The sequence below is a fragment of the Mastigoproctus giganteus genome, chromosome 5 (genome assembly GCF_048544385.1).
Source record: "Mastigoproctus giganteus isolate SK-2022 chromosome 5, ASM4854438v1, whole genome shotgun sequence".
NCBI lineage: Eukaryota > Metazoa > Arthropoda > Arachnida > Uropygi > Thelyphonidae > Mastigoproctus > Mastigoproctus giganteus.
In genome coordinates, this window is record NC_143579.1 from 236342031 (window position 1) to 236368448 (window position 26418).

At 36.1% G+C, this 26418-nt stretch overlaps 1 protein-coding gene across 1 annotated transcript in view; it reads right to left on the reverse strand.

Moving 5' to 3' along the window:
- rush (pleckstrin homology and FYVE domain containing family member rush hour) overlaps positions 1–26418 on the reverse strand; it is a 67302-nt gene that overhangs the window by 15682 nt on the left and 25202 nt on the right. Inside the window, exons 3-6 of the mRNA XM_090374857.1 lie at positions 21793–21930; positions 15896–15959; positions 10019–10144; positions 1140–1246 (exon numbers count right to left, since the gene is read on the reverse strand). Coding sequence (XP_090230983.1) covers positions 1140–1246; positions 10019–10144; positions 15896–15959; positions 21793–21930 — 435 coding nt within the window. The remainder of the gene's footprint in view (positions 1–1139; positions 1247–10018; positions 10145–15895; positions 15960–21792; positions 21931–26418) is intronic.

The following is a 26418-nucleotide window of genomic DNA, read 5'->3' on the forward strand; positions in this document are numbered from 1 at the left end:
CTCGTGGTGAGTTTTTCCTCCCAACTGAGGAGGATTACTAAGGAGCAGACTGAAATCTCCCATAACAAGGCACTTGAATTTACTCACCCATTCCATCTGTTTACAGAGGCTCACATCAATACTCTGAAAGGCTTCTAGTCAGTAGCATATTCCCATTCTTTTTGCTTTTGCTTTCTACAACCTAATACTAGACTCAATGCTGGTATGTATTAGTTCTGAACCTGGAAATGCTCTCATCATGCACGGGCTACTTTTGACAAGAAAAATGGCCCACCCCTTTCTCCTGAATATCCTTCCTAAATACATTATATACATCATAATAAGGCTCATTATCCCTGCTTTGGGTTACAGCAAACTTCCATTAGTCATATTATGTTAGGTAGAGTAAGTAGCGGGTAGTAATATTATGCAAGAATAAAAGCTTCAAAGCCAAAGAAGAAGCCTCTCGTGTTGAAAAGGAACGAGTTCAAAAACATAGTGAACAGAAAAAATGCAGACTTTAATGAAACCTGCTTCTCAAGATTTTAATCAAAATCAACCTTCTAAGTAGAATAAGTAAGTCTCGATCAAACTGTTCAAAAATTTTAATGGTTTTACTCAGGGCCAGCGGAAGTAGGCCTACATTGCAGGTGGGTGCCACTACAAGGTGAGTGCCATTTTGAAGTGTTAGTATGAAGTTTCGTATGTTTGGGGGTGCCCACCTTGCAATGCAGGGGCACCCATTTCAGCTTTTCAGGTGGGCGACGTCCAGCCTAACACCTGCCCCGGTTTTACTCTAGTGCCGCCATAGATATTTTTACATAAAATAAAACGTCTTTCATGCATACAGGGTACACACACTGTTATTTATTTATTTTTTTTATATTGTTTACTACTCTTACACATTGTTAAATTATTTAAGTTTATTGCCCTAGCATTAGCTTCTCATTCATTCAAACTGCTATCCTAAGAAATACATAGTTTACAATACTTTCCTTTTAAGTACTGTTTATTTGTAATGCAATGCTGCAGCAATTTGTAGCAATAGCCTCAAAATATAAAAGGTCAATGCCGTAAAGAAAAAAGACGTTGTGCTAACTAACTTCATTTGCTATAAATTACTCAATTTATTAAAATAAATTACAGAAGATGGTGCTTACCCTTCTGTTCAGGACTGTAAATTGTACTTTCCTGCAGTGCATACAAGTGTGTGCTTCTGGATCAGGAATCCAAACTGCAGCATGTATTTCTGATGCTCTCTTGCCAGCTACAAAATAAATGTGATTTCAGTTCTTTTGATTTATATAAATTTTATTTTAATTTGTACTTAAAATCAAAGGGGCACATAATAAATGAACAATGCAATAAATAGCTGAGGTTTTCATTGCTTAAGTCTCAAAAGTGCACACGGTATTTACAAAGTTTGATGAAAAAGTTTTAGGACTAAAATGATGTGGCAGTGTCCCAATGTTCCGGATACTTCAAGAAGCATTGCTGAAAATCTTAAACTGTGAACTGGTTGAGTTTCACTGCTACATTCTGTTGGATATGTGTAATCTCATCAGACCTTTGTTTTTTTTGTTTAATTTTAAGTTTGCAAAGAGAAAACAATCATATGGGGGCAAAGTAATACAGGATTTTTTTTTTTTTTTTTTTTTTGTCGTCAAAAATCCTGTTTGTTTGGGTTTTATTGGTGCATTAGCAACTAAGGCTATAATGTGGCAAAACCAAGTCAGGAAAAACAAAAAAAGTTAAGATTTCAGTGACCTAACAAATTAGGCTGCTATGTCAAAAGGTCTAATAATAAAGGTATATCAAAGATATAAAAGATACATTTTTAAATAAGAGTAAAAGGTGTAAGGACTTTAAATAATTAAAAATGGTTAACATGCAGTCATTGTTGGATAAAATCTGACTGAGTGTATAAGGCTCAGTCAGACAACTAAAAGCTATAAAATATAAAACACATTCGTGTCTATAATGTGTAAACTCAGATAAAATATGTTGAATGGTTAAAAAATTTTCACAATTCTCACACATGGAAGAGTCATGCTGTTAGTTAAGAAATGCATAAAATGTAAGGAAGTGCATCCAATTGATGTTGGTGGACAATGCAATGTTGAGTCTGTGGTGTGACATAAGCACTGGGAAAGGAAAAATGAGAGTAGGTGTGTGTTATAGGCCTAATGAATTTGATGAGTATAATGAGCAATTGTGCAGAGAAATAGAGTGGTCCAGTAAATCAGAATGTCTTATAATGGGGGATTTTAACTTTCCAGATATTGATTAGAACTTGTGGTTCGGCCACTCGCAATACTTTTTGTGGATTTATTGGATGACTGTTTTCTAGAGCAACATGTTCGAGAGGCAACCAGAAGGAGTAATACTCTTGATCTGATTATCAGCAGTGATTATTCATGCATTAAGAATTTGCAGATAAAGGTGACAGTGATCACAATGTACTGATTTGGGAATTACTTAAGGATGTAACTACCATCAAGGCTAAAAGAAAAGGGCTTTTACTTTCGTAAAAGTGACTACAGAGGTCTCAGACAGTTTTTAAATTCTGTACAGTGAGATCAACTGATGATGTTACCAACATTGAATTCTAAATGGGAAGCCTTCAGGGACTTAATTTTGGAGGCTACTAGGCTTCATTCCAACTAAGAAATACTGTTCAAGGTTTAGGCCTAAATGGATGTCAGATGAACTAATGAGGCTTGTGGCAGAGAATAAAAATGTATGGGATGCATATAAAGGTGACACAGAAGCCTATGGAAGATATAAACTACTGTAATCAAGTCACAAAGGAGGTTAGGCAGGCGAAGGCAGATTATGAGAAATTCTTGGCAAAGGATGCAGAGTTCTTTACTTATGTAAACTCTACAAGGAAAGGGATGAATCAGATTGGACCAATTAACATAGATGGATTGACTACTGACGATCATGCTCAGGTAGCTGATAAATTGAATGAGTATGTTGCATTTACATTCACACATGAGGAGTTATTCAATGAGGGGAGTACCAGAGGTTTATCAAACTCTAACAGGGAGCTAAGTGATTTTGTAATAACTCAGAGCAAAGTGGAAGAGAAATTGTTGAAGTTAAACACAAAAAAGGAACCTGGGGTGGATGGACCAGTTATATTAAAGGAGGCAGCAAAGGAAGTTAGCAAACCCTTAGCCATATTTATGAGAGCTTTCTTGGACTCAGGGGAGGTCTCCATGGACTGGAGATGTCAATTGTATCGCCAATTCACAAAGGAGGTTCAAAAGGTGACACAGGTAACTATAGACCTACTAGTTTAACTTGTGTTCCATGGAAAATAATGGAATCACTGGTTAAGGAAGCATTGCAGGATCATCTAGACAAGACTACAGTAATAGTTCACACACAGCATGGGTTTGTTAAAGGGAGGTCTTGTCTGACCAATTTGATTGGATACTATGATGTGGTCACAAAGGAACTGAATACCAAAAATAATTTTTATATATGATATACTTGGATTTCGGGAAAACTTTTGATACTGTTGCACATGGAAGACCGCTATGCAAATTGGAGAGATATGGCATTAATGGTAAGTTGCTACACTGGATAAAGGGATGGTTGAGTGAGAGATGGCAGAGAGTTGTAATCTAAAGTATGAGTGGTAATCAATGGTCACTGCTCTTTGTGGACAAATGTTATTAGTGGAGTTACCCAAAGTTTGGTGTTGGGCCCATTGTTGTTTTGTATATTTATCAATTTATCAATGTCATTTATCAATGATATTGATGAAGGTATATCAGGTTTAATGTTCAAGTTTGCAGATGATACAAAGGTTGGCAGGGTTGTTACCGACAGTATGCTACTCCAACTGGATCTAAATAAGTTAGGCAAATGGGCTGAAAATTTTCAACTGAAGTTTAACATTGACAAATGCCAAGTACTGCATATGGGTAGCAATAACCCAAGAGAAACGTACCAACTGTGTGGTACTACACTCAGGGAAGTGGAAAGTGAAAAAGACCTGGGGGTAATTGTGCAGTCAAATATGAAGTTTGCTGAGCAGTGCAGAGGGGGTGCCAGGACAGGCCATGGAGTCTTGTCAATGATATATATATAGGAATTTTGCTAGCAGGGACAGGGAGGTGATTATCCCATTATACAAGGTAATGGTCAGGCCACACCTAGAGTACTGTATACAAGTCTGGAGGCCTCATTTTAGGAAGGATGTAGAGTTGCTAGAATGAATATAAAGAAGGGCAACAAGATTGGTGAGAGGAACAAAGGGGTGCTCTTACCAAGAAAGGCTTAAGTTCTGCAAATTGCAGCACCTGGAGAGTAGGCACCTGCGATGTGATCTGACTGATGTGTATAAGGCCTTGGATGGGTTGAGCAAACTGAATGCTGATGGGATTCTTCCTCTTGCTCAAATTAAGAACTTGAGGGGGCACAGATTCAAATTGAGGAAAGACAGTTATAGAATAGATGTGCGGCAATTTGCCTTTAGCCAGCAGATATTTGATTGGTAGATGGAGGAGTGAAATGGGAGGGGTTTTTTTTTTTTTTTTTTTTGCTGATGCTGCATAAGTTTGCTTTCTTGCATCGTATGCCTCTACTAATGTTAATGCTAATACTAATTTCCATTTCACATTTTCATCAAAGATGTTTTCACATAAAATATCTTTTGTGCGTACAAGGTACATAGGGGCTTTTATTTTGACTTCCATTGGACCAAGTGGAATTTTGTCTTCACATCATAGCCATACCACCCATGTTTCATCACTATTAACAACAAAAAGGAAGAATTTAGAGTACATTTCCACCCTTCTTTTCAGCTTGTTGCACAGTACTAAAAAATTTTTTTCTGACACATATCACACTTCAAGGTTTTTTTTTATCAACATCACCTGGCATGATACAAAAGAGATTCCCAGTTCAGTGGCAAGTTCTTGTATGGTTAATTCCCAATCAAGACATTTTTCATGCAACCACTTGAAGATAAAGGTGGCCCTGAACATATCATCTTTTACAGATTCTTAGCCATCTTGGAAACGTTTCATCCACTGATAAAGGACAGCTTTACGGTGCCTCCTTAAGCCAGGTTGGCAGGAGCAGCAGTGCGTAGCACACGCTTCTTGATCAGACCAGGGTTCGAGCCCGTGACCACCAAATACGGAGGATGCTGAAAGGTCAGGAAATTACCACTGCCTATCCCCGGAGCAATATGGCCTTAGTTGCTAATGCTCCTAAAAACCAAATAACAACAACAACAATGACAGCCTTAATTAAACAAGCATCACCACAGCAATTCTTAAAATCTGTAAGATTTCTGATTCATTTTTTGTGTTCTTCACACAAGTTTGGTGGAGTGGAAGTGGCTCAAACCAGTAGTATGGTGACCCCCCCCATGCGTACTCACAATCTTAGCCCTCTACATCCACCACTTGTTTTGTAATAAAGTTTAGAACTTTTTGATCAGACCATACACATATTAAAATTATATACAGCATGAAAAGTACTAAACAGAATTTGTTACATTAACAATATGCAATAAACTTTACCAATACATGCCACTCAAAACATTCTGCAACAAAGTCGAAGTTGGCCAAGGGAAAAATAGAGAACAGAAAGCCAATTCTAAGAAACCAAAAGACTTAATGAGTAAAATATAGTGAAGAAAACAAATTGCACAATCAGTACCAACTCATGAGTTTCATGAAGGGAAATACTTTAGTATTGTGTGTGCTTTCCTTCCTCAAATAGAAAAATTTCACACCTCTACATAACTGAAATGACCAAATGATTGGGGAGAGGGATTCTTGGCCATTTCTTAGTGAGGGCATTTTCCCCTTGTAGAATGGTGGCAAAGGTGGTGTTTAACACCATTCAAACAAAAATAATTGTGCCCCAAAGAGTCCATGCATTCTTAATCACACAATAAAATCCACACCACTACTTCATAGTTACATCTGATATATGTTTTGTAGAGACGGGATACACTTAAACAAAGGTGGTGCAAAAGTTTTTGCCAGTATTATTGAGGATACCTTAAAGGTTCAGGGAAACTGCTAGTTAGGGGGGATGTGGGTAATACTGACACGCGTTTATCTGATAATATTGGTCAAAGTAACTTTTGCACATACCTCAAGAGTTCTTATCTGTTACCCCAACTGGACGTATTATCTAGATGTTCTGGGGGCACAAACGTTTCACGTGGGCGGGTAGCTAATGCCAGGGAAGAGAGCCTAAAAAACTTCAAGGGTTGTGTTAGGGTTGTTAAATATACAAGAACAGTAAATCTTAATTGTTTATACAGTAACGTTAGAAGTGTCGTCAATAAAATGAGCGAATTCGAACTGCTGGTTAAAACAAGTAACGCGGACATAATAGGGCTTACAGAGACGTGGTGCCACCCGGAAATTGGGGATGATGAGTTTCAGTACGGCTTGTATAATGTATTTAGGAAGGATAGGTTAGATAGAAGGGGTGGTGGGGTAATGCTTCTTATCAGAAGCAGCCTGAGTGCGACGATAGCTTTCCCGGATTCAGACGTCTCACATGCTAGTATAGAGTCTGTATGGTGTGAGATAGTTGGAAACAAAGGTATAATGCGAGTAGGAGTAATTTACAGACCAGGTGATTGTGAAGATTATGACAAAAGCCTCTACATGCAAATGGAATGGGCAAGTAAGCGTCAATGCCTTATTATGGGTGATTTCAATCTGCCTCTAATTGATTGGAGTAAATGGGAAGGAAACTCGACATGGGGAACAAAATTTTTAAATCAACTAGATGACTGTTATTTGTATCAACATGTCAGGGAAAATACTAGAGAAAAGAATATCCTAGACCTCATCATCACACATGAATCAGATGACATAACAGGGCTGACAGTAGAGGAACCAGTAGCAGGAAGTGATCACGGAGTTCTACGGTGGATGATGACGAGAGAGGTAGCAGAAGTAAAAGGCAAAGGAATGGGTTTTAATTTCAGAAAAGGAAATTACGATGCCTTAAGGTACTACATGGCCTCTATTAACTGGGTAGATATCGCGCAGAGAATGAATACAATTGAACTGTGGTACGCTTTTAAAACATTAATCACAGATGCCTTGAATGCGTATATACCATTAAAAAAATACTCCATGAGGAGGGTTCCAAGTTGGATGACTAGTGAAGTTGCCGCATTACTTGAGCAGAAAAAGGTGGCATGGAAAGGTTACAGAACAATAAAAAGTACTGAAGCCTATAACAGCTACAAGGTGATGTGTAATAGAGCCACAGAAAAGGTTCGACAGGCAAAGGCAGTTTATGAGAAATCACTAGCAAACAGAGCAAAGAGGGGGGATAAAGAATTCTTCACATATATAAATGCCAAGAAGAGCAGGACAAACCAGATCGGACCTTTATGTAAGGGAAAGGGGATAGTAATAAATACACCAGCTGCCGTTGCAGATGAACTCAACAGTTATTTTGCATCAATATTTACAAATGAAAAGCCTTTTGTGGCAAAGGGAAATTGTGGGAGCGAAGTTAAAAAATATGTAATTAATGATATTGAAATTTCGCAAGATTATTTAATGAAAAAACTTTCGAGCCTACAGACCAGTAAGGCTCCTGGAGTTGATGGAATATACCCTATAATCTTAAGAGAGGCAGCAAGCGAGTGCATTGAACCATTGAGGCTAATTATGCGAGCATCATTAGACTCTGGGGAGATTCCCTTGGATTGGAAAAGTGCAAATGTATCTCCCATACATAAGGGTGGCTCTAAAAGTGAAGTTGGAAATTATCGACCTGTCAGTCTGACTTCAGTAGTAGGGAAAATCATGGAGGCAATGATCAAGGGTGGAATTCAGGATCATTTGGATCGAATTGAAATTCTCAAGGATACTCAGCATGGTTTCGTAAAGGGAAAATCATGTTTAACAAATCTGGTTCGCTATTTCGAAAGGGTCACTCACGAGCTGGATTTAGGGAATAATTTCGACATTGTTTATTTAGATTTCAGCAAAGCTTTTGACTCAGTCCCACATGAGCGGTTGCTTTATAAGCTGGAACAGGTTGGAATCACTGGGAAAATCCTTAGATGGATAGAAGGATGGCTTCAGGGCAGGAGGCAGAGGGTTGTGATAAATGGCTATTCCTCAGATTGGGTTGATGTAAGAAGTGGGGTTCCCCAAGGATCAGTATTAGGACCACTGTTGTTTTTAATTTTCATAAACGACATTGATGAAGGGATAGAGGGCGTGATGTCTAAATTTGCAGATGATGTTAAAATTGGGAGAGTAGTTAATGATCACTGTCAAGCTGAGCTTCTTCAGAGAGACCTAGATAGACTTCAGGAATGGTCAGAAAAATGGCAGCTGTGCTTTAATCCAACAAAGTGTAAGGTATTACACCTGGGAAACAGTAATCCCAAAAAAACTTATTCACTTGGTGGAGTTCAACTAAAGCCAGTACTGGAGGAAAGGGACTTGGGTGTTACGATACGGTCAGACATGAAATTCTCTGAGCATTGTAAACAGGTTGCAAGGAAGGCCCATGGTGTCCTATCGATGATCTATCGAACTTTTGCAAGTAGAGATAGGGACGTGATAATCCCATTATATAAGGCTTATGTTAGACCACACTTGGAATACTGTGTTCAAGTATGGAGACCGCACCTGAAGAAAGACATCGAGCTTCTTGAAAGGGTGCAAAGAAGGGTAACTCGCCTGGTGAGATCGGCAAAAGGGCGTCCTTATGAAGAAAGACTTCGAATATGTGGGTTGCAGAGTTTGGAAACTAGACACCTTAGAGGAGATTTGATTGAGGTGTTTAAGGCTCTGAGAGGCATCAGTAAAATGAATGAGGACAAAATTTTCAAGATTATAAATGATGCTAGAACTAGGGGACATAAATTCAAGTTACGGGGGGAAATGTTTAGATTGGATTGCAGGAAGTTCTATTTTAGCCAGCGAGTTATAAATTACTGGAATAAGTTGCCTTCATGGGTGGTAGAGGCCGACAGTTTGGGGAAATTCAAAGGTCATCTGGATAGTACTTTCGGGTAAGGGAAGCACATAGGATGATAGGTTTAATTTCCTTTTTATTTTATTTCTTTTATTTATTAATTATTATTATTTAGTTATTTATTTATTATTATTATTTTATTTTTTTTTTTTTATCATTGTTTTGTTCGGATTTTTTTTTTTTTTTTTTTTTTTTTTGGCTGGTGCAGCATAAGCCATAGGCTTTCTTGCACCATGCGGCCGTTACTAATACTAATACTATGTAAAATATGGTATAACTTAAAATTTTAGACTGATGTCATATAAGAATTATAACAAGAAGAATTTAGAAGAATTTGAAGCTATAACAAGGTTTAAGCAAGGTAAGAAATTTCTTCTTTTAGTGTCAGAGTTATGGTGCATTATTATTTTTATTTTATTTTTTTTTTTTACAGTGACTCCAAACACAAAAGGTACTGGTACCTATAATAGCACCCTAGCACCATGTGTGCACGATTGAAGGTCAAGAAGACAGAAAACAGTTACTGACTGAACATGAATTTCTGGTTTGCAATTTTTCAGAAAATATACATTAAGTAAGGTAAATCCAAAGAACTAAAATAGAAAGGATAAACAAGGAAAAGACAGTTCGGGTTGATATGAACAATGAATGGATATTGATTATTCAAGGTATGTGTTTGAACTGGAAGAAATGAAACAGACTTCAGAAAAGTGCCAATGAAAACACCTGCATTTGCTATAGCACACAGCAAGCCCAAATAACTTTGTGTAAATCCATTCATATAAAAATTAATAAGGAATGAAGAAACAATTACATAATTGTTTTGGCTTCTGAAATCATTTGTTTAGATCTCAACTGCCATTCTCACTCTTCCAGTTCAGATGCAACTGAGAAATTGCAATGGGAAAGTGAGGATGAAATAATTGCAATTATTGAGTTAAACATTTTCAGTACATTAACACTGATGAGAACATTTTAGTTACTCATACAAATATGAGATTACCAAGGACTTCACAGAAAATTTTAAAAAAATACTCACTTTTCTTCAACAAATCTTCAATACACTTATTGATATGTGCCATCCATTCTGATTTTTCTGTGGAAGTTGCTGCATAAACTGCAAAGGACTTTGTTCGTGTACGGACTAACCAACCATTTTTAAATACTGCATAAAAAACAAACAAACAAAAAAGCTGTTAATGAGGTTAACTAAAGACGAACAGAGCCAAAAAATATATATAAAAATATCAGAAAATGTGAAATTTCTTGAATATTTATTATGCATATTATTTTATGTATGAGAGACCATGATAATCAGATGCCTGTTTTGATAACAATTTCTATAAATTTCATAATATACAAATGATTTACTATAAAGACCAACATGTCCATGTCTCCAAGGCTATTGCAGAAAAGAAAACACTAATTACCATGGAGGTAGGGAAAAAAAAAAAAAATCTACATTTTATTAGTATACATTGCTGTATCCAAAAACTGGCAGATCCCAGAAAGTGCCAATTTTTGGATTTTTCCAGTTTTTAGACAGTAAATCTAATCAAATAAAAACTGGCAAAATTTGGGCTTAAAAAAAAAAATAAAAATAAAATAGCTGTTGATGCATGCACTGACAGCTCACCTCCTCCTTTTTTGCCAATTTCTTTAAATGATTAACTTTTTTAATTTTATTAACTACATTATTTGATTTATTTTACCACTTTGGGACATCATAAATTTTGAAATGACAAATACACTCATGCACAATTAAGTTACAGAAATGATTTTTATATTTTCAAATGTCAAAGACTATATCCCTGTATAAAGGAATACAAGTGAAGCATTTAGACCCCCCCCCCACAATAACTGGCAGAGAACACTTTATTACTCTGGCAAGCACAGAAATGTATTCCATGACCAACAACAGTAAAAAAGTGGCAGCTGGAAACAAAGCTTTCCATAGCAGTGGCTGGATACTCTTTGATTAACCAGAATATTAAACAGCAATACCATACATAATTAAAAAGGCAAAAGTAATGAATAGAAAATGCAAAGTATGCATGTCGTCAATTGTTTGAGGAATATAAACAATGGGGTCTAAAAGTCAATTTTAGCAAGACTGAAATGTTGTCTTCAGGGCCAGGACACGTTCTAAATATTGCAGGTTTTAAAATCAAACAAGTCGATAAATTCAAATATCTGGGATCAATCTTACAAAGTGATGGATCATCCCAAGCAGAGATCAATAAGAGAATTACAGACGGCAGAAAGGCTATCGGCATGTTAAACTCTGTTCTGTGGAGCAAAAATATCCTAAATAAAACAAAGAAACTTATATTTTAAACGATTGTACAAAGTCTTCTATTGTATGGAGCGGAAACCTGGATAGGCGAGCGGAAAACAAATTGCTCTCCACAGAAATGGATTTTTGGAGACGCTCAGCAGGAACTTCTAGAAGAGACAGAAAACGGAATGAAGACATAAGGGAAAAAATGGAAGTGAGAAAGACTATTATTGACACCATCAAAGAAAAGCGTCTAACATGGTATGGACATGTAAAACGGATGCAAGAAAACAGATATCCAAAGGCTATCCTGGAATGGATACCTCCTGGAAGAAGGAGAAGAGGAAGACCTAGGAGGACATGGATGGATGGAGTACGGGAGTGAATGACAGCCCGAGGCTTAACCGACCAAGACACCTTGAACCGCACTTTATGGCAGAAAAAAATTCCTAACAAGAAATAACTTGTAGGCTGAGGAAACCCATTGTAAATGGAAACACTCCTCTTGAAGAAAGAAAAGTAATGAATACAGTTGTAATAAATACCTGAGAAAAGTTTGTCATAATTGTTCAGTTAACCATAAAAAGAAATAATCAAACCTTATTGCAGGTTTTCATTTTTAATGCAATGCATATAATACAACCCAGGGTTGGTATCCTCTCCCAGTTTAGAAAACAATAAAAATTAAATTAATATCAATAAAGATTTATTTTCAAAGAAAATAAATGCATGAAATGGCAATTCCTCTAAGCTGTACTGCAGACAGAGTTGGAAGCCTTGAAATATGAGCAATAACACTGTCAATAAATTAGTTAAAGTTGCCTTCCTTGTCAATGACAATTATGATTGATTGATTTTATTGGTGCAAAAACAACTACGGTTATACTGCGCCATGACAATTATGAAAGACCAGTGCAAGACAAAGAGACGATGTCATGAAAGTTAAGAGACTGATAGATGACAAACTGCTCAATAACACATTTATGGCATACTTTACTGTAAATGTTTTATACATACGATATAAAAAAAAGTATTAGTGCAGTTTGTCAACATGATGTCAAAGGTGATTTGTCTGCTCATATCCAATAAAGTGTTACAACTTCAAATATTTAATACACTCATAACAGAAACTGTATGACTATAAATAAATCTGGTAAATTGTAGGCTTAGTTTGGTTGCCAGCAGACTTTCTATCATGACTTAAGACCAAAGCATGTTTACCTATGGCAGTCAAAAGCCTGCTGGCACCAAGCAGAATTCATAGACAACAAACAGAGTTTTCAGAAGCATCAAGTTAAATTTTTCATCTAAAGTGCTATTCAGAGAACAAGATTTTTGCACCAAATCAGTTTTGAAAAAAAAATAAATAAATAAAATAAGAACCATAATGTTTGGATATCTTTGGATATCTGATTTTCTGACAGCCAGATAAATAAAAAAATATAAATGAATGAAAATTAAAAAAAAAACCCTAGTATCCATTTACACCACTCTGCACGGTTTCAATGTTTGTAAACTAATAGCTGTTTTTAACTCAATTTTTTATGCTGCTTTCATAAGTTGTATTATTGAGTGTATTCAGTAAATGCTAAATATTCACACACTGGCAACATTGCCTTCAGTCATTTGTTTCTTGACCTTGAGAGCTCCACGCAGCAGTGTTTATCAGTGTGAGCTCAGTCTATTTTTGAGATTATCGTGTCAGACATGTGCTGAAAAGCGAGTAAAATGTCTTCACACAATTGATTGAATAATCCAAACTTATTTTGTTATATTTTTGGAAGTTATGTAGTTCTCAAGCAAAGACAAGATATTACAGAATTTGTAAAAAATGTGTATTGTTCTTATTTTGAAGTAAAACTTGGTGACCAAGATAAACAATGAGCTCCACATAAATTTGATGAACTGTGTTGTTGAAACATGAGACTGTGGGAAAATGGTAAAAAGAAGGCTATGCCATTTACAATTCACACAATTTGGCAAAAGCCTACAAAGCCATTGTGATGACTATTATTTTTTACTTAGTCAATGTAGAGGGATACAATGCAAAGAGTAAGAAGGGCATTATGTATCCTAATATTCCATCTGCCATTAGACAAGTCCCACATGCAGATAACCTTCCGATTTCATGTCCTCCAGTGGAGGACACGAATTCGGCAATATACTGGAGAATGTAGCAGCAAAGAGTGTTGAAAGTGAAGATTCTGAATATGAAACTGCACCCTCTACATGACTGGAGATTTTTAGTCCAGCCCTTAACTATTTTCACAGCATGAACTCCTTGGTTCTAAACTTCAAAAAATTAAAAGGCAAAAAAATTTTCTAGCACATGGGATGTTTTTCTCGTAGTATAGACACAGAACGAAAACGAGTTCTCTACTTTTCAGAGGATGATTTTTATGGTGTTTTGGAGTGATATAAATGACTTACTAAACTATTTTGGAATTACTTACAATCCTGCACAGTGGATACTTTTTATCGCTCGTCAAAAAGGAGTCTCAAAGGTGTGTTTGCTCCACAGTGGAAATAAACATGGGTCAATTTCAAACTGATGAGGAACCGAGATTTTGAGAACTATGAATAAAAGACAAAAATCGGCATAGATTAGCTTAATGTTTGTTGTTGAGAACTTCTTAGGAAACAACAAGGATCCAGACTACAAGAATATAGTTGAAAATATGCTGGCAAACTTCAAGATGGACTGCAACATGAGTGTCAAGGTACATTTTTTACACTCCCACAAAACTAAGAACAATTAGTGAAGAACAGGTTTTGATTACTTCCTTTGCTGCCTCCTTTAATATAACTGAATAGATCCCATCCACCCCAGGTGCCTTTCTTGTGTTTAACTTCAACAATTTCTCCTCCACTTTGCTCTCAGTTATTACAAAATCATTTAGTTCCTTGTTAGTTTAATAAGGTTCTGTCCTCCACGTCTGTACAGAATTCCTCACATGTGAATGTAGATGCAAAATACTCATTCAGTTCGTCAGCTATCTGAGCAGGGTCATCAACAGTCGAACCATTGATATCAAGTGGACCAATCTGATTCATCCCTTTCCTTCTAGAGTTGATATAATTAAAGTCTTTGATGTTTTTCTTTGCATCCTTTGCCAAAGATTTCCCATAATCTGTCTTTGCTTGTCTAACCTCCTTTGTGACTTGATTACAGACTAGCTTATATCTAACATAGGCTTCTGTGTCACCTGATTCTATATGCATCCCATGCATTTTTCTTCTCTGCCACGAGTCTATTTCATCTGACATCTATTTAGGCCTAAACTCCGAACAGTATTTCTTAGTTGGTATGAAAAGTTAGCAGCTTCCAAGATTAATTCCTATTTCCTGTACTCAATACGATATCTAACTATCTGGATTCAGAGACCACAGCAGTGGAAATCCAACTTTCAACTGCTAAATTTTGTGTTGACAACTTGCAGGAAACAACAAATCTTCTTTGGTGGTACTTGAAAGAGAACACAAATAAGATCATGTTATATTCCACTTCTTGAACTATACAATATCATAAACAAATGATTTTTGCCATAACTCATTAAATCACAACTCATCTTCGAAATAGATACTGTTTTGAACGAGAGGCGTGTGCTGCAATTCTCTTGCAGGAATGCCCTTAGCCAAGTAATCATTTGCCAGCAGAGCTACTCATGCTATGTGTTCAATTGCCATTTTAATGCTGCACTGTGGCAATACATGCTGTGATCATGGCTGCCAACTACATGAGAAATAAAACTTATTGAGCTGCTTTGATAACTGCAGAAAACCATTTTAAGATACCTATTACAATAAAATTTCAATTGAGCTTCACAATCAGTTTAATAATTTATAGGCATCCTATATTATTCTTATAGTCTCCTCTAACCTTACGTGGTCATCTCAGACTATAAACAAAAAACTGGTGCTGCAAGTTTTTTTTATTTTATGATAAAAAAAATAAAACTAAACTTTTATTCTTCTGTGTTCATATCATGTAAATAACATAACTGTGCTATACAGGATCAAAAAGAATGTAGTAAAAAAAAAAGTGTGGAACAAAACACAGAAATTTATTACTGTTAAAGTACACATAAAAAGAGGTGGAGATATGCTTCATTTATACATAAAAGCATTAAAAAAAAAATAATAAAAATATTCTATATTGATATTACATTAAAAGGTTTGGCTACAATCCTGGCTGACAAGTGAAAGGTGACAGTAATTATGAAAATTCAGTTGAGCAGATCTAGTTACTAGTGGCAAAGAAAGAAAGCCAAATCACAACTGAGTGGTCAATTGAAAGTCAATTGCATAGCATTACTCACAAAATGTGTTCGAATCCATTTGAACAAAATAAATATTCTTGTATTCTATAGTGTGTAAACCCTTCTGACCCTATGTAGCTGTCCTGAAGTATACATATAATTTGTTGAGCAGACTTTGGAGAAGCCATTCTTTCAACCACATCTAAAAGTGCTGAAGAATAACTGCACGAATACAAGGCTAAGTTGAAACTGTGAAATGGAATTTAAATGAAAACAGTTTGTTATTCCATTTTGAGCCATGGGTTGACGGTGAAATGAAAAGAACAGTAATATCATAATTCAATATCAATTTCAAAATTATCTGATGTACAACACATACCTCCATCATCTTCCAAATTTTCCAGCTTTACGTCTTCAAGAGGAATTATATGTTGCTTATTGTACTGGAAGAATATAAATACCATAATGGACTTTTCCACAATGCTACGAATATTTGTCAATTAAATAATTCTAAATGTATTCATAATTACACAATGTTCATTTGTAACAAAATGTCAAAGTTCTGTTTAAGTGACAGATTTATTTATCTCAAGTACCTCTGACATTCATCTTTATGACAATTAATAAAAGAAATGAAATCACTTGAAAGTTTTTTTTAGGCTCTATTAACAATCACCTTTAAGGACATTTGGACATGCCCAAGGTAGGCTGCTATTACATGCAATAATATGCCTGTAAGCAAGTGTTTGGACACAATTTATCCAGTTCTCAATAACTGTTGTTCTGTTCATTAAGCAGGTGACTGGTGGTTTTCTTTTTGAGATTTTGGTCACAGTATGTCAATACACATAGAATACTATTTTGTATGGTTTTTATTGTGAATAATATCTGTACAAGTCTGCTCATAGAACACTTTGCATACTGTACAGGTTGAGAAAATCAGAATAACTCATGGGCAATCCCCCCAACCACTACTTGAGATCAGCTGGCTTCTTGAATGACGAGCCTTGAATGCATACACGCTGCCCAAAACAACTGACAAGTGACAAACTAGCTATACCATCAAAGACTCAATAGCAGGACAAAAGGTAAGTCTATTTCAGCTTGAAATGAGTAATTTCCATGTCAATGACTCTGACATTTATACTTTCAATTGTGATGCTCAGTACACTATCTTGATTGTAATTAATTAATACATTTTTGTAAGCACAAACTTTCAATCTCTATATATTAATTTCAAAATTATTATATTAACTTACAAATTTAAACCACAGTTCCACACACACATGAATAACATGAATTTAAAGAAATATGATAATTTCATAGTGTCACAGTGGTTGTATCATATTATCCAGAGGTTATTTTCCAACAGACAAGTTCCAAAAGAGTGAAGCAAGATATTAATAATTTACTGCTTGTTTGTCTTGGATTTTACTGGTGCATCAATAACTAAGGCTATAATGCACTGAGCAAGACATTAACTGAGTATTAACTATACCACTATATAAAAAGGAAAATAAAGCTGAATGTAGAAATTAGAGGAATTTCTTATTAGTACTCTACAATTAGATTCAAATGATGGACTATCTGTTTGATATAAAATTACTGCACACTAATGTACGTCCACAGAAAACATTAACAGCTGCTGCTGCCACCACCACCACTCTGCTGAATTTGATACCATGTTAAGCAATAGAACTAAATCAGAAGTTAATGACATAATTGACGTTAAAAAGAAACACCTAACTTCAAACAATAGTCCACAGAATAGTCTAAGGACCAAATTATCATACAATGAAACATATCCATTGTTTTTGAACAAAATATTTAAGGGCCAAGGTCTTTAAATATTTTGCTTTTGCCAGTTCGAAAAAAAAATTTCATATCTAAAAATCTGGGTGGGAAAGTTAAGATGTTAGAGGAAGAAAGTTAATGATATTGATTTTAAACAGGAAATAAATGTGGTATATGCTATCCCAGGCAAGCAAGGATGTGACTGCCTTGCCTATATGTAGGCTGTACTAGAAATTCTTTATACACTCATCTGCAGAAGCATAAGTGTTTTAAACATAGCTACAAAAAAAAAAAAAAAAAGAAAAAAAAGAGGAAACCAGATGAAGTGGCTCAGAGTTAGTGGCAGACTGTTTAGAAACCGGACACTACCCAGAATTTGATAACACCACCAATTTTACATAAGCAGGTTTCTAAGTTTAACAGAATCCATATTAATAACTGTTAGTCAGGCAGACAGTTTCAACACATCAGAACATTATTGTATAGGTTAGAACAACAGTCTCAATTTTGTACACAGCTATAAAAAGAAATTACTCTTGACACTTTTCATGTAATGAAATTCTCTTACTGAATAAATGAACCTATCAGTCTCACCCATTTCATTAAAAAAAAATAATAATATTCTGTTGTATTTCAAAATTAAATATTTAAATATTATACTTAGGAATAAAGTTGAAATGTGAACCCTCATACATGGTCACCACTCAAATTTCAGTGGTTAACTTCAAATAAATTAATTTAAATAATTGCTGTTCTAAAAGGCAAGATCAAAAATTCCAGGACTGAATTTATATTTAAAAAATATAATGATATTTACATAAATTTTCCAAAATAATCACCTGGGTTATTTACATTTTTCTGTCAGTTATATAATTTCAAAAAATTTATTTCGACCTTTTTCTGAAAGTTCCTTGATTGCATTTGTCATAGCTGCCATAACCTCTTCTTCACTGAAAAATCATCATCCCTTTTATGAATTCCTTAGTTTGGGAAAAAATAAAAGTCATATGACACAAGATCAGCTGAATAAGGAAGATATTGTAAGACAATTACAGAGCGTTTGAAAAGGTATTCAGAAATTAATACTAGACAATGAGCAAGAGCACTATCATGGAGTTATTTCCACTTTTTCCTTACCCATAGTTCAAGTTTCTTCCTTCTCATTGCATCACTCAAGCACTTAGTGACTTTTAAGTATACAGCCTTAGCATTAGCATTAGCATTAGTAGAGGCATATGATGCAAGAAAGCAAGCTTATTCAGCATCAGCCAAAAAAAAAAAAAAAAAAAACCTCTCCCATTTCACCCCTCCGTTCGTTCGAAATACCTGTCCAGTTGAGCTTTAAATTTGTTTAGGCTATCAACTTCAACAACAAGTGATGGAAGTCGGTTCCACCAACCAACCACCCTCTGGCCAAAGGCAAATTTCCGCACATCTATCCGACATCTGTCCTTCCTCAATTTGAATTTATGCCCTCTGAGGTGATTATTCTGAGAAAGATGAAGAATCCCATTGGCATTGAGCATGCTCAAACCATTCAAAGCCTTATACACCTCTATCAGATCACCTCGTCGGTGCCTAGTCTCCAGACTCTGTAATTTGCAAAACTTAAGCCTTTCTTCGTAAGAGCAACCCTTTGTTCCATTTACTAATCTTGTTGCCCTTCTCTGTACCCGTTCCAGCAGCTCTACATCCTTCTTGAAATGAGGCCTCCAGACCTGTATACAGTACTCAAGATGTGGCCTAACCATTGCCTTATACAAGGGAATAATCACCTCCTTATCCCTGCTAGAAAAATTCCTGTATATCATTGACAAGACACCATGAGCTACTCTTGCAGCTCGTCTGCACTGCTCAGAGAACTTCATATCTGCCTGCACAATTACCCCCAGGTCCTTTTCATTCTCCACCACTGTCAGTGTAGTACCGCAGAGTTGATACATTGCTCTGGGGTTACTGTTACCCATATGTAGTACTTTACATTTGTCAATGTTAAACTTCATTTGCCACCTCTCAGCCCATCTGTTCAACCTTTCCAGATCCTGTTGCAGCAGCATAGCGTCAGTAGTGTCCTTAACGACCCTGCCAACCTTTGTATCATCTGCAAACTTAGACATTAAACTTGATATCCCATCATCAATATCATTCATAAACACCGAAAACAACAATGGACCCAACACTGAACCTTGAGGAACTCCACTAATAACATTAGTCCACGTTGAGCAGTGTCCATTGATTACCACTCTCTGTCTTCTGCCACTCAACCATCCCCTTATCCATAGCAGCAATTTGCCTCCAATGCCACACTGCTCCAATTTGTGCAGCAGTCTTCCATGTGCAACAGTATCAAAAGCCTTTCTAAGATCCAAATATATAATATCAAAGTTATTCCCTGCATCCAGTTCTTTTGTGACTACATCATAGTATCCAATCAAATTGGTCAGGCAAGACCTGCCCTTAACAAAACCATGCTGCGTCTGAGCTATAACTGAATTCTTGTCTAGATGATCCTGCAGTGCTTCTTTAACCAGTGCCTCCATTAATTTACCTGGAACAGAAGTTAAACTAACAGGTCTATAATTACTTGTGTCAGCCTTTGATCCTCCTTTGTGAATTGGGGTTACATTTGCACATCTCCAGTCTATGGGTACCTCCCCTGAGTCCAAAGAAGCTCTCATAATTATGGCTAGGGGTTTGCATACTTCCTTTGCTGCCTCCTTTAATATAACTGGATAGATCCCATCCACCCCAGGTGCCTTTTTTATGTTTATCCTCAACAATCTCTCCTCCACTTTCCTCTCAGTTATTACAAAATCATCCAGCTCACTGCCAATGTTTACTTTACCTACATCATTCTCCTTCCTGAATAACTCCTTTTCCTGTAATGGCCTTATTAATAAATAGTATGACCTCCTGTTATAAAATAGGAAGTCATAAATCAGTGATGTATTATGAGTTCATAATCAAGCTTAAAGTTCCCACCTTTAAAAACTTAAGTAAAATTTTTTGTGGTCATAAAATAAGCCTTTAAAATTTTTAAAAACCATTCTAGTATAATCCAAATTTTTTTTCTCTGGAAGATACAGGAAACTTCCATTCAGATGGCAGACATTCTGTGGGTTGTAAGGATAACACCAAATATCATCTCTTGTTACTATTTGCAAATTACAGTTTTAAACCAAAGAATCTTTGAATATACAATAAAAACACTGTGCAACTGAGGTTCTGAATGCCAAAAATGTTTCTTTTATTATTTTATTTTCTTTGAAAAACAGAGCCCAATCAATACAGCCCAGTACAATTAGGCACTGGACAAGCTAAAGGGGGGAAATAAAAATAAAACAAATAAATAAATAAAGGGGAAGATGAAGCAGCACTGCATGACTTCACTGTAGTCGTGCAACTTTGAAAAGAATTTTGTTGCTGGAATTTGAAGTTGTTTTACATCATCCTTACAGCCCAGATTTGAGCCCAAGACTAGTTTTGTTCTCAAACCTTAAAGAATATCTCAGAATTAAAACAGCCATGAAAAGATGGCTGGCCTCATAAAAAGAATTTTATTTAACAACATACAAAAACTTAAGTACTGGATAAAACACACTGAGTTAGGTGGAGTATATGTACAACTGTTATACAAACAAATTAAAAATAATGTTTTTTTATCACATACACAAGTTGCTTGCTACTGCACTACTTCAAATAAACCTTTATACAGCACTAGTAAAACAAAATTTTTTCCTGTAATGGCACGGCACAATATCAGTACAAAATAAAAAATAAACTTTTTTTCTTAATTACAGTATTAGAAAAGAATTTTTTCTTTAATAATAAGCAACACAAATTGTCTTCATAAAAAGTTGCCTCTATATTGTACTAATTCAAATAAACAAAACAAGGTTGTGGGTCTGTTCAGGTCTCGGTATGCACTAATTCACTATTAAAAATTAAGTTTTTAATTAGTGCATGTGACTTATTTTAAATAGACAGTGATATTAATGCACTAGTCCATTAATGAATTACATTAACAAATATGATATGTATTCAATACTAAACTAGAATAAATTGTTTCTTATCACTGTAACAATATAATGCTTCAATATTGCATTACTGGTTTTAGATCATTTTATGAAGGATTACATGATATGACTTGAATCGTAATGACTTCATTACGATTAAGGGGATTAAAGCTGTTATGAAGAGTTATGGTGTGTGGGGGAATGTCAATTTTTTCAGCATTTCCTGTATTCTTCCTAGTTATTTTATAGTGGGTTATACGATGCAATTAAATAACATCTTTATTGTTTATTTTGTATTTAGAAGATTTCAATATAGGAGTAATAATACCCTTATGGCATACAGACAGAAATTCTGTGTTAAGAACTACTGATTGATAAGTTCACATGGGATCTTGGAATCCATTCTGCTATTATATCATCTAAAAATTCTTAAAATAAAACATACTATATAAAAAACAAAACTTACCTTCTTTTTATTTATAACTATGTTTCCATATACTAAGATATCATTAAATAAGAAAAACTGTCTAGGTTTTGGTTTCTTCCGACACATCTTTGTAAGAACTCCTTCTCCAACAAGTACCCGCCCTTGTATAGCAAGGGGCTGAATAGAAAAACAAAAAAAAATTCTGCAATACACCAAAATATTTAACTATGACAATATACACCGACGAGCCAAAACATTATGACCAACGAGTCGTTATGCAAATCGAAGCAACTGCAGGTGAACTACGGCACGTGCACAGGTCGGGACAAAGGTATAAAAAACATCCGATACTGAGCTCCGTTAATTAGTGTTACTCTTGTTCTTCAGATAGGAAAGGCAGCAGACTTAAGCGAGTTTGACAAAGGCCAAATTGTAATGGCCAGACGACTGGGTCAGCGCATATCCTAAACAGCACAGCTGGCGGGGTGCTCACGGTCAGTGTGGTTAGTAACTACCGAAAGTGATCCGAGGAGGGGGAACCACGAACCGCTAGAGGTGTTGGACAATCACGGCTAATCGATGCTGAAGGTGAGCGAAGGCTCTCCTGGATGGCACGTGGCAACAGAAGGGCGACTGTGACACAACTCACCGGTAATTGGAATACTGGTGACAGGAGTAATGTGCCACAACACACAGAACATCGAATCCTGCTGAAAATGGAATGGCGTAGCTGCATGCCGCTCCAAGTGCCCATGCTAACCACGGTCCACTGGCGAAAGCACCTACAATGGCCATGTGAGCATCGAAACTGGACCCTGAGTGATTGGAAAAAGGTTTTCTGGTCTGATGAATCACGTTTCCTGTTGCACCATGTGGACGGCCAGGTATGCACGCGTCGTTTACCTGGAGAAGTAATGGCGCCCAGATGCACCGTATGACAAAAACAAGCCAGTGGCAGCGATGTCGTGCTTTGGGCAATGTTCTGCTGGGATACCCTGGGTCCAGTCATCCATGTGCCGGGCACTCTGATGTCTACCACCTACCTAAACATCACTGCTGACCAGGTACACCCTTTCATGGCAACGGTCTTTACCTCTGGCGGTGCTGTCTTTCAGCAGGATAATGCGTCATACCACACAGGCAGGATTGTTCGAGACTGGCTCACGGAACATGAGGAAGACTTCCAGGTATTACCCTGGCCTCCAAATTCCCCAGACACCAATCCCATTGAGTATCTGTGGTTTGTGTTGAAACAGCAACTCCGATCTGCGGTGTCTCAACCAAGGCCCTTACAGGAGTTAAAGGATCTGCTGGTTATGTGTTGATACTAGATACCACAAGACACATTTAGAAATCTTGTAGCATCCATGTCTCTCCAGGTACGAGCTGTTTTGGCTGCAAGTAGAGGACCAACATCATATTAGGTAGGTGGTCATAATGTTTTGGCTCATCGGTATATGTATATATATATATATACACAGTAAAATCCTGTTACAACAATCTCAGTCTGGGAGTGCAGGAATCATTTCTTTAAAGATTGATGAAAATTACTTATACTCTTCTATACCACAATCAAACCATTATTTGGCAATATGTTAACAGCACCTTTACTAAACTTGATCACTTGAAAATAGGATTTAAGCAAAAAAAAAAAATGTATATACATATTTCCAACAGATATCAATGACACGAGAATCTGTCTTAAATATAGTGACCAACTTTCTTAACTGCTTTCTAACTGGATAAAAATTATCCAAATATTCTCCTATACTTCATTTAACCTGTGGTTATTGAATAATCTATTAAACAAATCGGAAATATCTTTATAGTTAGGAAAGGAGGTTACATGGTTGTTTTCCATTAAGGTTATTATTATATTAATACCACACTTATACCACGTGAAATTAATAATACAGTTTATTAGGCTGTTCATCTACCTTACTATATATTAAAGTGACGTTTCGGGTATCTTAATAAACTATATTATTAATTTCACATGGTACAAGAGTGGTATTAATATAATAATAACCTTAATAGAAATATCATTATCGTTGTTTCTGTTAAGTTTTTTTTGTTAAATTTTCTAATAAAAAAAATGCTTCTTTGCTTTTGCTTTTCATAAATGTCAGAGTAATACCAGAAAACGAAAATTTCTCCTTCAACACAATGCCAGACCCCATACCAGTATACTAACAAGAGAACCCGTTGCAGAATTTAAAGGAACTGTTCTACTATATCCCCTATATTGAGCACTTAATAGCTGTCTATCATCAAAACTATATCCCCTGCACATTCCCAAACCTTGTGCCAGACTTTCACCAATAGGGCACAATAAAGGACAGCCTCTGTGGGGAACACCTTGCCAACAACAATGCTGTCACTGTGGCTGTCAAAAAGTGAGGAGTCTCAAAGCTGACAGCAAACTTTTATGAGACAGGGGATGCAGGCTCTGGATCAGAAGTGAAGAAAATATAGTGGTGGTGAATATGTGGAATAAGTGACATACCTACAGTGTTATCCAGGAAAATTTTAAGGCATTAGTTTCTGAGTGACCCTAATGCAGACTGATTTATTAGTTCAGAAAATTGTTAAATTAACAGCAAATTAATGTATTATCTTGATGGTAGCATGATGTCATCTGGAGTATCCCCACACAGATGCATATTACTTGTATATCAAGGTATATCAGGCTTAATGTCTAAGTTTGCAGCTGATACAAAGGCCGGCAGGGTGTTTAATGATGGTAATCAAGGTAAACTACTGTAACAAAATCTAGAAAAAATAGGCAGGTCGGCTGAGAAATGGCAGTTGAAGTTTAACATTGACAAATTCAAGGTACTGCATATGGTAGCAGTAATCCTAGATTAACCAAATACTAAACTCAGCATAGTGAAAAATGAAAAAGACCTAGGGGTAATTGTGGAGACGGATATGAAGTCGTCTAAGTAGTGCAGACAGGCTGCCAAAACAGCTCATGGGGTTTTGTGAATGATATACAGGACTTTTCTAGCAGGAAAAAGGAGGTGGTTATGTCATGTAAAAGGCAATGGTTAGGCCACATCTTAAGTACTGCATACAATACAGGTCTGAAGGCCTCATTTTAGGAAAGATGTAGATCTGCTGGAATGGATGCAGAGAAGGGTAATAAGATTGGTGAAGGGAACTAAAGGGTAATCTTGCCAAGGAAGGCTTCAGTTCTGCAAGTTGCATCATCTGAAATCAAGCACCTGTGAGGTGATCTAACAGTTGTTTAAGGCTTTGAATGGATTGAGCAAACTGAATACTGATGGCATTCTGTCTCTTGCTCAGATTACACATGTGAGGAGGCATAAATTCAAACTGAGCAAAGATGGCTGCAGGATAGATCTGTAGAGGTTTGCCTTTCGCCAGCAGGTGCCTTGATTGCTGGAACAAACTTCCATCTGTTATTGTGGGTAGTTTGAATAAATTCAAGGGAGAACTAAAATTATTGAAGGATGGATAGGTGATGTGGGAAGGTATTTTTTTTTTTTTTTTTTTTTGGCTGACGCTTTATAAGCTTGCTTTCTTGCACCATTTGCCACTACTAATACTTTCTATTACTCTGCCTTTAACCTTTCTCCACCAAGTGTTTCCCAATACCTAAACAACTAAGTCTTGCAATTTGTGGGTGGCCTGCTAGGTTTTCTTATTTAGTCCCTTATAGCAGTTGGTTATCTAATATATTCATCTGTTGTCCTTGAGTTACATGTCCTGCCCATCTTCCATTTTTATTTTTCACACCACATCTATCATTTTGCATATATTGGAGTTTCTAATGTGATCCTTTCTAATGATACTGCAGATGCAGACTATTATTTCCCACTGCATTGTTTTTAATGCCTTATTTCTTTGTGGTTTCATATATATAAAGGAGACATTGTTGAAAAAGACTTATTCTTGTTTACATATCTGTTGCTATATCTGTTATTGGAATATTTAAGTGGGGTAGCTCAAGGCTGCTCTTTTTCTTCTATCAAGTTCAAAAACTGCAATATTTTTATTTGAATAGTTGGTTAAGACAGACAGATGCTTCTGGCTGCTGTGGGTACACATTAAAATGGATTACTCATCTATTACTGAGGCTGTTTTTCTTCCACTGAGTTTTGTCAGGTGAGTTTAGTTTGCACACTATAGCTGTTGATTCAAGTTCTGAGAGAATTTGAACTCAACAATATCATTGATGAACAGAATTCTGATTTTTCACTTTGTGCCATCCTCTGGTTTCTTTTTACAAGGTGCATTCCAGCATAGTGAACAAATTGAGAGAAAAAAACATCACCCTGACAGACTCCTCTTTTTATGTTGATTATGTTTAGGCAGCTGCATTATAGTTCTATATGCAGCTAAGACAGCATATGTAGGACTGTATAACGTTCAGTAGTTCCAAAGCCCTTTTAAAAATTAGTGAGTGAACTAATACATTTGGGTGTATAAGTTCAGGCATGTTTGTTAAGGAAAAAATCAGTCTCCTTACTTTATAGTGACATATTACATATGAATAGGAGAAAAATGAAGGTGAAGGAACAATTATAAAAATACTGAAGCTTAATGTCACACCATGGCACAAAGTAAAATCATTGCTTCCATTTAAATTATTATAAAAAGATATATGACTAAGATATAAAAACAGAACTTTCCATTAAG